This window comes from Vipera ursinii (genome assembly GCF_947247035.1).
Source record: "Vipera ursinii genome assembly, chromosome: 3".
NCBI lineage: Eukaryota > Metazoa > Chordata > Lepidosauria > Squamata > Viperidae > Vipera > Vipera ursinii.
In genome coordinates this window covers 142,892,013-142,904,944 of record NC_139516.1, presented here as the reverse complement: position 1 = coordinate 142,904,944, position 12,932 = coordinate 142,892,013, and the positions used below count along the sequence as shown (strand labels likewise).

Genomic DNA, 12,932 nt, shown 5'->3' with positions numbered 1-12,932 from the left:
GATTGAGCCCCCCCGCAGCCTGAGTTTGCTCTGGACTTCGGGACGCCTCTGCTCCAGGGCTTTGGAGCAGAGCAGGACGCAGCAACCATCCCTGCCAGCGAGAGTGAACCTTGGATTACTTGGATGCAGGCAGAGCTGTACAGGAGAATGTTGTCAAAGCAAGTATATGAACTTTTAACTCAGTAGATTTTGTGGAGACTTTTAAAAGTGAAAGTGCGCAACAGAATTGAGTGGGCAAAAATGGCTGCCAAATCATCTAAAGTTCCTAAAAGCGTGGGGGCTTCGTCAGTTCAGCAATCTTCCTTACAGGCTTTAATGCCCCCCCCCCGGCACCTGCACCCGCACCAGCTTTGACAATAAAAGATTTGCAGGATGTTTTGCAAGAGGCTTTGAAAAAGCAGTCCCAGCAATTAACCCAGCAATTAGCTGAGCTCATTGAGGAGAAGAATACAGAAGTGAGGGCAGACATCTTATTAGCATATATAAAAGTTATATAAAAATAATTATGAAATGTTATGGGGAAAAATACAAAACAAATTAGATAGTTGAAAAAAATTACAATTATCTTTATTGGGAAGAATTGCAGCAGTGAAAATGAATGTTTTGCCAAAAATTTTATTTTTATTTCAAATGATACCTATACTTAAAAAGGATTTAAATTTGGAGGAATGGCAAAAAGGAATTAATAAATTTGTTTGGGCAGGGAAAAAGCCACGAGTTAAATTTAAGATAATGCAAGATACGTGTGAAAGAGGCGGTCTTAAAATGCATAATTTTAAATTATATTATGAGGCTGCTTCTTTGTCATCGATAAGTGACTGGTTTAATTTAACACAAGGGAGATTATTAAATCTTGAGGGTCATGATTTGTTATTTGGTTGGCATGCATATTTATTGTATGATAAGAAGGTGGATAATGTGTTTAAGATACATATTTTAAGGTATGCTCTGTTGCGAGTTTGGAAAAAGTATAGGCATAAGTTAAATTACAAGATACCAATTTGGGCAATAACTAAACATGCAATAGAAAATATAAATGTGGGGTTTAAACATGATGAGACTACATAAAAGGAAATCTTAAGTTTAGAAAGGAATGTATGGCAATGAAAGCCATATATTTTAAAAGAAGAAAAGAGTGTACAAACTTGGTTCCAGTATGGGCAATTACAGGCAAGATGGAAAGAGGACCAGAAAGTTGGTTTCTCGATGACTGATGAAAATTTGGTAAAACAAATTAGAGATCAAGGTCAAGCACATATAAAAAGGATATATAATGCATTGATTGAAATTGATTCAGAAATGGAACTTGTTAAAGATTGTATGATAAAGTGGGCCCAGAATTTTCAAGAAGTTATAACAATGGACATTTGGGAAAAGATTTGGGTTAGAAATGTAAAATTTACACAGGCCCAAAATTTAAGAGATAATTTTTATAAAATGTTTTATAGGTGGCACTTAGATCCTAAAAAATTAGCAAGTATGTATCCGAACTGCCAGCCCAAATGTTGGAGGTGTGGCTGTGAGGATGCAACGTATTTTCATATATGGTGGACTTGTAAAAAGGTTAAAGCTTTTTGGATTAAAATTTGGTGGAATATGCAAAAGATATTTAAGAAAAGGATAAAGTTTTGTCCGCAATTGTTTTTACTGGGCATAATTACTGATACTACTGTTGTGGACACCAAGTTGTTGAACTTAATTACGGCAGCAAGACTTTTAGTAGGTCAATATTGGAAGAAGGAGGAACTGCCAACTATAGAAGAATGGACTTATTTGAAAGACCATTCGCAACAACGTTATATTACGGAGTGGAAAAAATGGATTGATTATATCCAGAATAAATATGGGACTAAAAAGTTTCATTTAGCATTTGAATAAGTATTGATGTGATATTTGTATTGCTTGTAGTCACTCTATAAGAGCTAAAGTGCGACAGACTTAATAGTTCATTGTTGTTAGCATATGGTTGTTTATGATTGTTTTTACTTTTATACCTTGTATTTAGCTCTGGGAAGTCGGGGAGGGGGGAAGGGGAGGGGGAGGGTTGGGTAGGGCTGGGAAGGGGGTGGGTGGGGAAGGGTTGTTAAAGATAAAATGTATTGAAAAACTTTTCAATAAAAAAAAGAATTTGATGTTTTATTATTGTTGTTAGCATAGTTTAGTTTATGCTTGTTTGTATTATTATACCCTGTATTCAGCTCTGGGAAGTCGGGGAGGGGGGAGGGTTGAGGGGGGTTGGGGAGAGGGGAGGGGGAGGAGGGGTTTTTTTGTATTCAAAAATGTATTGTAAAACTTTTCAATAAAAAAAGCATCTTTAGGACAACTATGACCTGGATGACAGAGAAAACTCCACAGACAATGGAATGTTAAGTTCTCAGTCTACAGTAGTCAACTGAGTAGGATGCTCAATTCTCAACCTACTCCAAATGCTGATCTTTGTCCTCTAATCTTCAGACCAGGCCAGCAGACGATTATGGGAACTGAACCCCCAATATATGTGGAGAGCACCAACTTAGGAACCCGTGCTTCTACTCAGAATTTGGCAGTAGCCTGTGGGGCACGCAATTGGTCAAGACTGCTAAAAAGTCCATGGAAGAGGAAATCGGTAACTCGGGGCTGAACAGCAGAATCCTTGGTGCTCTCTTGAGCTTGATTGTTTACTTACACACACACGTTTCATTACCCAACTAGAACCGATGGCGTTAATCCAACTGGGCAATGAAACACGTGTCAACTGCAACCAAGTTCCAGAGAGCACCAAGGACCCCTCCCCCCCCAGATTTCTAGAGCGCTTCGCTCAAACATGAACAGGACCAGCAGATGGAAGTCAGCACATTCGAACTGACAAAATAACTACAAAACCTTTAGGAAGAAGCGAGCTACGTCATCCGTCCAGATTTTACATAGACCTTTGCTTATTTCCCGGCTCCCTAGATCAGCGTTTCCCAACCTTAGGAACTTGAAGATGCGTGGACTTCAACTCCCAGAATTCCCCAGCCAGCTATGCTGGCTGGGGAATTCTGGGAGTTGAAGTCCACGCATCTTCAAGTTCCTAAGGTTGGGAAACGCTGCCCTAGATCCGCCGCCACCGCCGCCGCCGCCGTTTCCACCTCCTGCTCTGCCCCGTTTCCCCTCTAGCGGGCGCGCCAAGCCTCACGCAATTGTCCCGCGTAATCCGGGAGAGCCGCCATGGTACTCCCCGGAAGCCCCGCCCCTTCTCTTCCCTAGCTCCACCTCCCCCCCAGCAGTGGGAGGAGCGACGACGACGACGTCCCGTCGCGGGCTTGGCCGCTCTCTAAATCCGCGAGCCTCGGCTCGGCTTATTCGCCCGAGGGAGTCGGAGGCGGAGTTTCTTTGGGTGACTTTCGGGGCATGTTCCGACCTACCGTCCTTAAGTTCTTGAGGCCGAAACCGCTGCGTTTTTGCAGCTCGCTTTGTGGGATCAGGTGAGAGCGGTTCCCAGAGGCCGGCAGGGCTCCCTAAAGGGGAGCGGGAGGGGAGAGAAAGGGGGTCTCAAGCGGATGAGTTGCCCCCCCCCCCCCAAGAAGAAGCCGCGCCCGAGTATTTATTTCTGTTTTCTTCCTCGGGAGAGAGACCACAGCCGGCTAAGCGCCGTTGCTTCTTTCCGTGTTAGGATTCTGTGCGTTGTATGCCAACCGATTTCCCCGAATTGGTGCTTTCCAAATATATGGGATTACAATGCTGATCGCCGCCAGCTTCCTTGGTTTTTTTTAAGATGTCGGATTTTAGTGCTTGCCTGCAAGTACATGTTTCCCTTTGCAGGTGCTGTCATTTTTACTTTCCATAATACGGTGGAGTAAAGGGGGAGAAGTTCTGCTGGATGCCGGAAGGGTGTTTTTAAGAGATGGCTTAAAAGTAACTCATAGGGACGAGTAGGGGGGTTACTTATTTGTATTGGTAGATAAGACAAGCCAAAAACAGCGCTAACAGTTGCACTGCTTCTGCGTATTCCAGAGATTTAATGTGAGACTCTTTGAGATTTTCACTATTTAAAGCATGGGTCTTCAAACTTGGCCCTTTTATGACTTATGGACTTCAACTCCCAGAATTCCTCAGCCAGCGTGCCTAGCTGAGGAATTCTGGAAGTTGAAGTCCACAAGTCATAAAAGGGCCAAGTTTGAAGACCCCTGATTTAAAGTATGGTTGCCTGTTGGAAAGTTTTCCGGTCAGGTGTATATGTACTAAATATGTGTTTTAGAGTGTGGAATTGTAGAATCCAGATCTTCTTGGACTCTACTCAAGTGTTAGTATTTCACCACACTGAAACATTTGGTGATATTGTTACCCTGGACCAGTTTAGCTCTGTCGAAGCAAAAGGGGCAATAGAAAGATGAGATTCAGGAATAGTTCATTCTTTACTTTAAAATCTCGTCTTTTTCTCCCATCAGTTTTTGGCTGCTGTATTGCAATGAACCTACAAATACATCCAGGGATCAAAAATTATCTCTTATTACTTATTTGACAGTGCATGTTTGAAAATTTGATCTCAGCCGTGCTCCTGAGTAGTTAAGTCAGTCAGAGCCTGATTTTCAGTCCTGTTGTGAAAGCTATATTTGTCCACTTTAGGATGAGGTGCCTTATTGTCTGCATGGTACACCATGCAAACCGATAGAAACAAAATACAGTAATCTCTTTTCATAGAGGGCATACAGTCAGATAAATAAAATACATCTTGCTGTGAAACAGTAAATAACACGGTGTACTTTAGATGGCCATTCTGTTAGAATTACAGTATGTTCCTGGTGGGCGTACTGTACTAAATATGAAGCATTAAGTGACTTATCTTTGTTCCATCTATGCATACTGTATATTCCAGGGACAATTTTGCAGTTTTTACAACACTATTTCTGGATTATAGACTGGCCATGGGTTTATATTGTACATGCTTGAAATCTCATAAATGTGGAAGTATACTGAAAAGATCAGTTTACGTTCCAATTCCAAAGAAAGGCAGTGCCAAAGAATGTTCAAACTATCACACCATTGCACTCATTTCTCATGCTAGTAAAGTTATGCTTAAAATCCTACAAGCTAGACTCCAGCAGTATGTGGATCGAGAACTACCAGAAGTACAGGCAGGATTTCGAAGAGGCAGAGGAACTAGAGATCAAATTGCCAACATATGCTGGATCATGGAGAAAGCTAGAGAGTTCCAGAAAAACATCTACTTCTGCTTCATCGACTATGCTAAAGCCTTTGATTGCATGGATCATAACAAACTGGCAAGTTTTTAAAGAGATGGGTGTACCAGACCATCTTATTTGTCTCTTGAGAAACCTATATGTGGGCCAAGAAGCAACAGTGAGAACTGGACATGGAACCACTGATTGGTTCAAAATTGGGAAAGGAGTCCGGCAAGGCTGTATATCGCCCTGCCTATTTAACTTATATGCAGAGCACATCATGAGAAAGACAGAGTTAGAGGAATGAAAAGTTGGAATTAAGATTGCCGGAAGAAATATAAACAACCTAAGATATGCAGATGATACCACTCTAATGGCAGAAAGTGAAGAAGAACTAAAGAGCCTCTTGTTGTGGGTGAAGAAGGAGAGTACAAAACTTGGGTTGAAACTAAACATTAAGAAAACAAAGATCATGGCATCCAGCCCTCTCAGTTCCTGGCAAATAGATGGGGAAGAAATGGAGGTAGTGACAGATTTTATTTTCCTGGGATCACTGCAGATGGGGACTGTAGCCAAGAAATTAAAAGACGCTTGCTCCTCGGGAGGAAAGCAATGGCAAATCTAGACAGCACACTAAAAAGCAGAGACATCACCCTGTCAACAAACGTGCGTATAGTCAAGGCTATGGTCTTCCCAGTTGCAATGTATGTCAGTGAAAGCTGGACCATAAAAAAGGCTGAGCGCCAAAGAATTGAGGCCTTTGAACTACGGTGCTGGAGAAGACTCCTGCGAGTCCCTTGGACTGCAAGGCGATCAAACAGGTCAGTCCTAGAGATCAACCCTGACTGCTCTTTAGGCGGCCAGATCCTGAAGCTAAAACTCAAATACTTTGGCCACCTAATGAGAAGGAAGGACTCACTGGAGAAGAGCCTAATGCTGGGAAAGATTGAGGGCAATAGAAGAAGGGGACGACAGAGAATGAGGTGGCTGGATGGAGTCACTGAAGCAGTAGGCGTGAACTTAAATGGACTCCAGTAGAGGACAGGAAGACCTGGAGGAACGTTGTCCATAGGGTCGCGATGGGTCGGACACGACTTCGCAGCTAACAACAACAATACTGACCTAGCCATATGTAGGGTTGTCCACTCAGTCATTTAAATATATCAATGTGCATATCTGCATAGAATCTGTATTGATATACAGATTGCAGCTAGCGTATATTTTACAATCACAAAATAGATATCTGAACTGGTTTCTGAACCAGTTCCTATGGAGACATGTAATACTATAAACTCTTGTGCAAGTTATGCACTAGATGTAAATTGATTCTTATGCAATCATTAGGTATATATTCGTACATAATTTTACGTGCACTGTGATTAAGGTGTGAACATATATAGTATGATGTGTTCTTTTTATACTGTTCAGCCAAGTCAGCTGTTAGCATAATTTGAGGGCTACAAACTGGGTATCTCTTTTGTTTCGCATATGAAAAAAATTATGGTATCCAGAAAGTTCAGTTGAATTGGCTGCAGCTTGACGAAACAAAAATCTTTTGCCCTTTCATTGTTTTGTTAAAACCTAACAATTTCTAGTGTGACAATAAAGGGAACTCAGAGCGAGCCTCTTGGGCTGGAAAATTGGCTACCTTCTTAAAGTTGTTCAGATTTGCTACTCCTGGCTTTCGCTAAACATTTTTCTTGACCTCAACCTGAATTTTCCCCCCTGTGCCATAGCTTTGGCACAGTGTCAAAGATATACAGCTTATATAAAAATTTTGCAGATGTGGCAAAAGCTAGCAAAAACAAGTAAATACAAGTAATTTAATATGGGACAAATTTATCACATTCAGCAGTGTGGCAGGGAACTCAGATGATCTTGGGCAAAACTAGGATGGAAGAGTGATTGTCCTGATCTTTAGTTATGCTGACCATGGTAACCTTCTGTATATAAAGATTTGGAGTATGGTCACCATGCAGCACTGGTACCCCCTTCCTAGGCAACTGATAACAGTCTGTGATAGTGGGTGAAGAGGAAATAAGTCCACCTTGCTATTTTATGACTACAGTAGAGTTCAATCCTTTCCACCCGTACTTTTCAATTTCTGTATGGAGCTGCTAGCTAGGTAAATATCAATGCACAGATAAAGCCTTTTCACCTCTGGTTGGAGAGGTCTTGCAGTTGAGATACCTGATTTGGTGTCCAGAGACCATTAGTATAGCATTGGGCAAAGTCCACTTGTATATTTATAAAATATTCCATAGTGATTGTTGGTGGAAACCTTTGAGCTGTTAGCTTTTGCCCTGTATGTTTCTGGCAATTTAAACAACTGGTACATGCCTGAGCGCTATGAAACATGCAGGTCACACTGTAGTTTGGCATTTTCATTTGTGTCACCCAACAAAATTAGTAAAAGAAAAGAGGAGGGAGAGTTTTGGAGATGCGGTCTGGGGTAGAGATAGTTCTGGGAATGAAAGGAGAGGAAACTAGAAGGAAATGAGGTGAAGAGACAAGGTAACCAACTATGGATGAAAGCAAAGAAGAGAAATCCTACATATCTATTGCAAAAACATATTACAAGAATAAAAATTCCTCGGCACTGGTGACCTGAGACAGGCTAATTTAGAGGCATGGCTCAACTCTGTGCTTTGCCTTAATAATTTCAACCCAATTTATAATGCCTGAATGTGTAAGGACTAGGTCACTAGGGAAACTGATGGGCAAAATCAAGATACTGACAACTGTGTAGTAGTAAGCCTCTCCTTTCCCCTATTCACAAAAGAGAGAAAAGAAAAAGGAAGTAGGAGTGGGGCAGGTTTGGGAGAGCTTCTTAGAGCAGGGCTTTTCAACCGGTGGTACACGTACCACCTGTGGTACTTTGCCATGTGGCAGGTGGTATGCAACTGCCAGCCAAGTGTAGTAGGGGAGGGGAATGAGCCTAAGCAAGCCAAGCCTGAGGGAGAGGCAGCTGCAGCTGCATGACTGTTGGGTTTGGCAGAAGCCCTAAGAGCTGGCAGGGCTCCAGCTGATTGGTGCTTCCCGAAGCAGCTGGGAACTGGATGTGAACTGAAGAAAAAAAAGGGGGGGAGGAGGAGAGGAGAAGCTATAAGAGGAGGTTGTTTGGGTGGGGGAAGGGAAAAAGGACAACAGGAAAGGTTTAATCCTTTTTAATTGAGTCTGGCTTTTAGAAAGTTTTCTTTGAATAAAAAGGCTTAATTTAAAGCTTTTCGCAATTGGTAGAGCCTTTCAGTCTCGGATTGCAACATTGTGACAGCCTGGGGCAGCTTAAAAAGAAAAAAAAATGGAGTTTGTGTTTCTTTATTGCTTTGCACTTGATTCCTGTGTCTTTAAGAGTAGAGGGAACGGATTGGTGTGTGTGTGTGTGTGTGTGTGTGTGCGCGCGCATTCTTACTACACTGTGAAAGAGCTCAGAAGGGACCAGCTAGCTCAGGAGTCTACAAAGTTAGCAACTTTAAAGCCTGCGGACTTCAACTCCCAGAACTCTTCAACCAGCCATGAGGGCTGAGGAATTCTGGGAGTTGAAGTGCACAAGTCTTAAAAGTGCCAGGTTTGAAGACCCCTGAACTAGCTGGAAGTGGTGCATATTAATAAACATGGATAAATTTGTCAGTGCAAAGGGAAAATGATTCAGCAAAGGAACCAAAGAAATTAAAACTGGTACTTTTTAAAAAAAATTCTACAGTTTGCAATATTGTATTAGATTATAGAATAATCTAATTATAGAATAAAATACAAAAATACAAAAGCACAGTAGGACACAGTGGGGAGGAAAAGAGGGGAAAAATGAGGGGGAGAAGGGAAAAAGAACAGATTTCCTCTGTTGCAGTAGAAGGAAGCATTAACATTGAATCTCAACTTTTTACTTTTCTATAACATTATAAACTAGCCATTTCTATAACAACAAATGAATACAATCAGTAAAACCCAAAATCCCCCCCCCCCTTTTTTTAGTCATCAAGCTTTTGACACCTTGCTAAGCACTGGTGGTACTCAAATATTGTCATGTCCTAAAAGTGGTGCAATCTGTGAAAAGGTTGAAAAGCCTTGTCTTAGAGTACATTATCCTAGATATGAGCTTACAAATATTACAACTTATTACTCCAATATAACTAAATTTGGCATTCTGATTAATGAGTAACGCTGCTATCCAAGCAGCCAAAGTCCTGTTTCCCAGATGTTTCTCATGAAACATTGTTTTGCACTGTTTCTTTGTTTATTATTAAACAAGGTTGTTTAATGACAAACCATAATACTTGCATTATTTTTGACTCTAGAGACTTTCCTGCCAATGTATGAAAAGAGTCAAACATTGCTGCCTTCTGTATAACTAGTGATTACACAACACATATGTGAGCATATACATATAGCGCTGTTTGTGTATGTGAATAGCTAGCTAGAGATATGTAACATCAGGTAGGAGAAGAAATAGTTTTGTCCTTTGCTTTCGAAAGCCAAGTAAGTTGTGTTCTATTTGTGGTTGATTTTTAAACCTTACAGTGTCCAGATTCTTTTTAGTAGCATCGCAGTGATGTTCACAGCATAATGTTTAACAGAAGAATGAATAAGAACCAACTTAATGAGTTTTATTACTTCTTTGTAGTAAATTGATCTTTGGGACTGTGAATGAAGCACATCAGAATAGTAATGGGGGACTTTAATTACCCTGATATCAACTGGGAGACAAACTCTGCACCAAGTGGAAGATCAAACAGATTCCTGTCAAACCTAGCAGACAACTTTCTCTCCCAAAAGGTAGAGAAGGGAACTAGGGGATTAGCCATATTGGATTTAATTCTCACTAACAGAGATGAAATGATAAAAGGTGTCGAAGCCACAGGAACTTTGGGGGGAAGTGATCATGCAATATTGGAATTCAACATTCTGGAGGCACAAGCAATAGAACACAGCCAAACTAGAGTCTAAAAGAGCTAATTTCAACAAACTTAGAGAGACCATGGGAAGAATTCCATGGATGAGAATCCTAAAGGGGAAAACAACTCAAGAAGCTTGGGAAATTTTGAAAAGTGAGATAATAAAGGCCCAGTCTAGTACAATACCAACAAAGAAGAAAAATAACAGCTCTCAAAAGAAACCAGCATGGCTGCATAAAGAACTCTCTGATAAATTGAAAGATAAAAAGGACAAGTATAAGAATTGGAAAGAGGGGCACATAACTAAGTCAGAATATCAGCAAATAGCCCGTGCCTGCAAAGATGAAGTGAGGAAAGCTAAGGCTCAAAATGAACTAAGGCTTGCGACCAAAGTCAAAAATAACAAAAAATGCTTCTTTCAACATATAAAAAACAAGAAAAAAGTTAATGATTGGTCCATTAGTGGGGGAAAGTGGCAAGAAGGTGACAAGCAATAGGGAGAAAGCAGAACTATTTAATTCATTTTTTGCATCTGTCTTTACACAAAGGGAAAAAACAGTCCAACCTACCCAAACCAGTGCCATAAAAAACAGAATAGAAACACAAGTTAAGATAGGCAAGAAAATGGTACGTGAGCACCTGTCCAGCCTAGACGAGTTCAAATCACCAGGACCAGGTGGATTACACCCCAAGGTTCTCAAGGAACTGGCAGACATGATCTCAGAACCACTGAACTATATTTTTCAAAGATCCTGGAGCACTGGGGAACTACCAGAGGACTGGAAGAGAGCTGATGTAGTTCCCATCTTCAAAAAAGGGAAAAAAATAGATCCAGGAAACTACAGACCTATCAGCCTGACCTCAATACCTGGGAAGATTCTGGAAAAGATAATCAAACAACAAATCAGCGAACACCTTGATGCAAACAAAGTCATCACTAAAAGTCAACATGGGTTTGTCAAAAACAGATCATGCCAGACAAATCTTATTACATTCTTTGACCAAGTAACAAAACTAGTGGACCAGAGGAATGCTGTAGATATAATTTACTTGGACTTCAGTAAGGCATTTGATAAAAATAGATCACAACCTACTACTTGATAAGATATAAAAATGTGGGTTAGACAGCATTACCACCAGATGGATTCGTAGCTGGCTGACCGGCCGTACTCAGCATGTGGTCCTCAATGGAACCGCATCTACATGGAAGGAAGTGTGTAGTGGGGTGCCCCAGGGCTCTGTTCTGGGCCCAGTGCTCTTCAATATCTTCATTAACAACTTGGATGAGGGGATAGATGGGGAACTCATCAAATTTGCAGACGGCACCAAGCTGGCAGGAATAGCCAATACTCCAGAAGATAGGCTTAAGATACAGAAGGATCTGGACAGACTCGAACACTGGGCATTATCTAACAAAATGAAATTCAATGGTGAAAAAAGTAAGGTTCTACATTTAGGCAGGAAAAAATCAAATGCATAGGTATAGTATAGGTGGTACCTTGCTCAATAGTAGTAACTGTGAGAGGGATCTCGGAGTCTTAGTAGGCAATCACTTCAATATGAGCCAGCAGTGTGCTGCAGCTGCCAAAAAAGCCAACACAGTGCTAGGCTGCATTAACAGAGGGATAGAATCAAGATCAAGTGAAGTACTAATACCACTTTACAATGCTTTGGTAAGGCCACACCTGGAATACTGCATCCAGTTTTGGTCACCACGATGTAAAAAAGATGTCGAGACTCTAGAAAGGGTACAGAGAAGAGCAACAAAGATGATTAGGGGGCTGGAGGCTAAAACATATAGGGAACGGTTGCTGGCATTGGGTATGTGTAGTTTAATGAAGAGAAGGGTGTGGGGTGACATGATAGCAGTGTTCCAATATCTCAGGGGCTGCCACAAAGAAGAGGGAGTCAGGCTATTCTCCAAAGCACCTGAAAGCAGGACAAGAAGCAACAGATGGAAACTAGTCAAGGAGAGAAGCAACCTAGAACTAAGGAGAAACTTCCTGACAGAACAATTAACCAGTGCAACAACCTGCCTCCAGAGGTGGTGAATGCTCCAACACTGGAGGTTTTTAAGAAGAGACTGGACAGCCATTTGCCTGAAATGGTATAAGGTTTCCTGCCTGAGCAGGGGGTTGGACTAGATGACCTCCAAGGTCACTTCCATCATCATCATCATCATCATCATCATCATCATCATTATTATTATTATTATTATTATTATTATTATTATTATTATTATTATTATTATTATTATTATTTTGAGCATGTGACAAGTCATTCAGTTTTTATTTTATTTTATTTATTATTTGTCTTATTTTTTTCCTTTTTTTCTTTTCACAGTAAAGTGCATGGTGTTCATTTTCCTGTGCTGCAATTACATACAACTAATTCTACCATGCAATTTAGTCAGGAAGATTTTGAGAAAGCCAAAGAGCAGGTGAATCTTTTGCAAGATGAGCCAAGCGATAACATTAAGTTGAAGCTTTATGGATTGTATAAACAGGTATTCAACCATTTACCTTCTTAAATGTGTGAATTTGTTTTTGGAATCTCTCTCTCTCTCTCTCTCTCTCTCTCACACACACACACACACACACACACACACACACACACACATTTTTATACTTTTGATAATTTTTCCTGAAATATAGCAGAAGGTTTCATATTAGTTTTAGAATAGACATAATTTGAATAAAAATAAATATTAATTTATACTTTCTAGTCTAGTTGCAGTTTTAGTTTCACTTGATCATTATCTAACTATTTTAAACTTGATTTGTTTTAACACAGGCTACTGTGGGCCCATGTAATGTTCCCAAACCAGGTATGTTAGATTTTGTCAACAAAGCCAAATGGGATGCTTGGAACTCACTTGGCAGTATGACACAGGTAA

The 12,932-nt window shown here is 40.7% G+C and overlaps 1 protein-coding gene across 1 annotated transcript in view; it reads left to right on the top strand.

Moving 5' to 3' along the window:
• The first annotated feature begins 3,344 nt into the window (after nt 1–3,344).
• ECI2 (enoyl-CoA delta isomerase 2) overlaps nt 3,345–12,932 on the top strand; it is a 30,908-nt gene continuing 21,320 nt past the window's right edge. Inside the window, exons 1-3 of the mRNA XM_083358399.1 lie at nt 3,345–3,446; nt 12,380–12,542; nt 12,830–12,928. Coding sequence (XP_083214525.1) covers nt 3,373–3,446; nt 12,380–12,542; nt 12,830–12,928 — 336 coding nt within the window. The 5' untranslated portion in view covers nt 3,345–3,372. The remainder of the gene's footprint in view (nt 3,447–12,379; nt 12,543–12,829; nt 12,929–12,932) is intronic.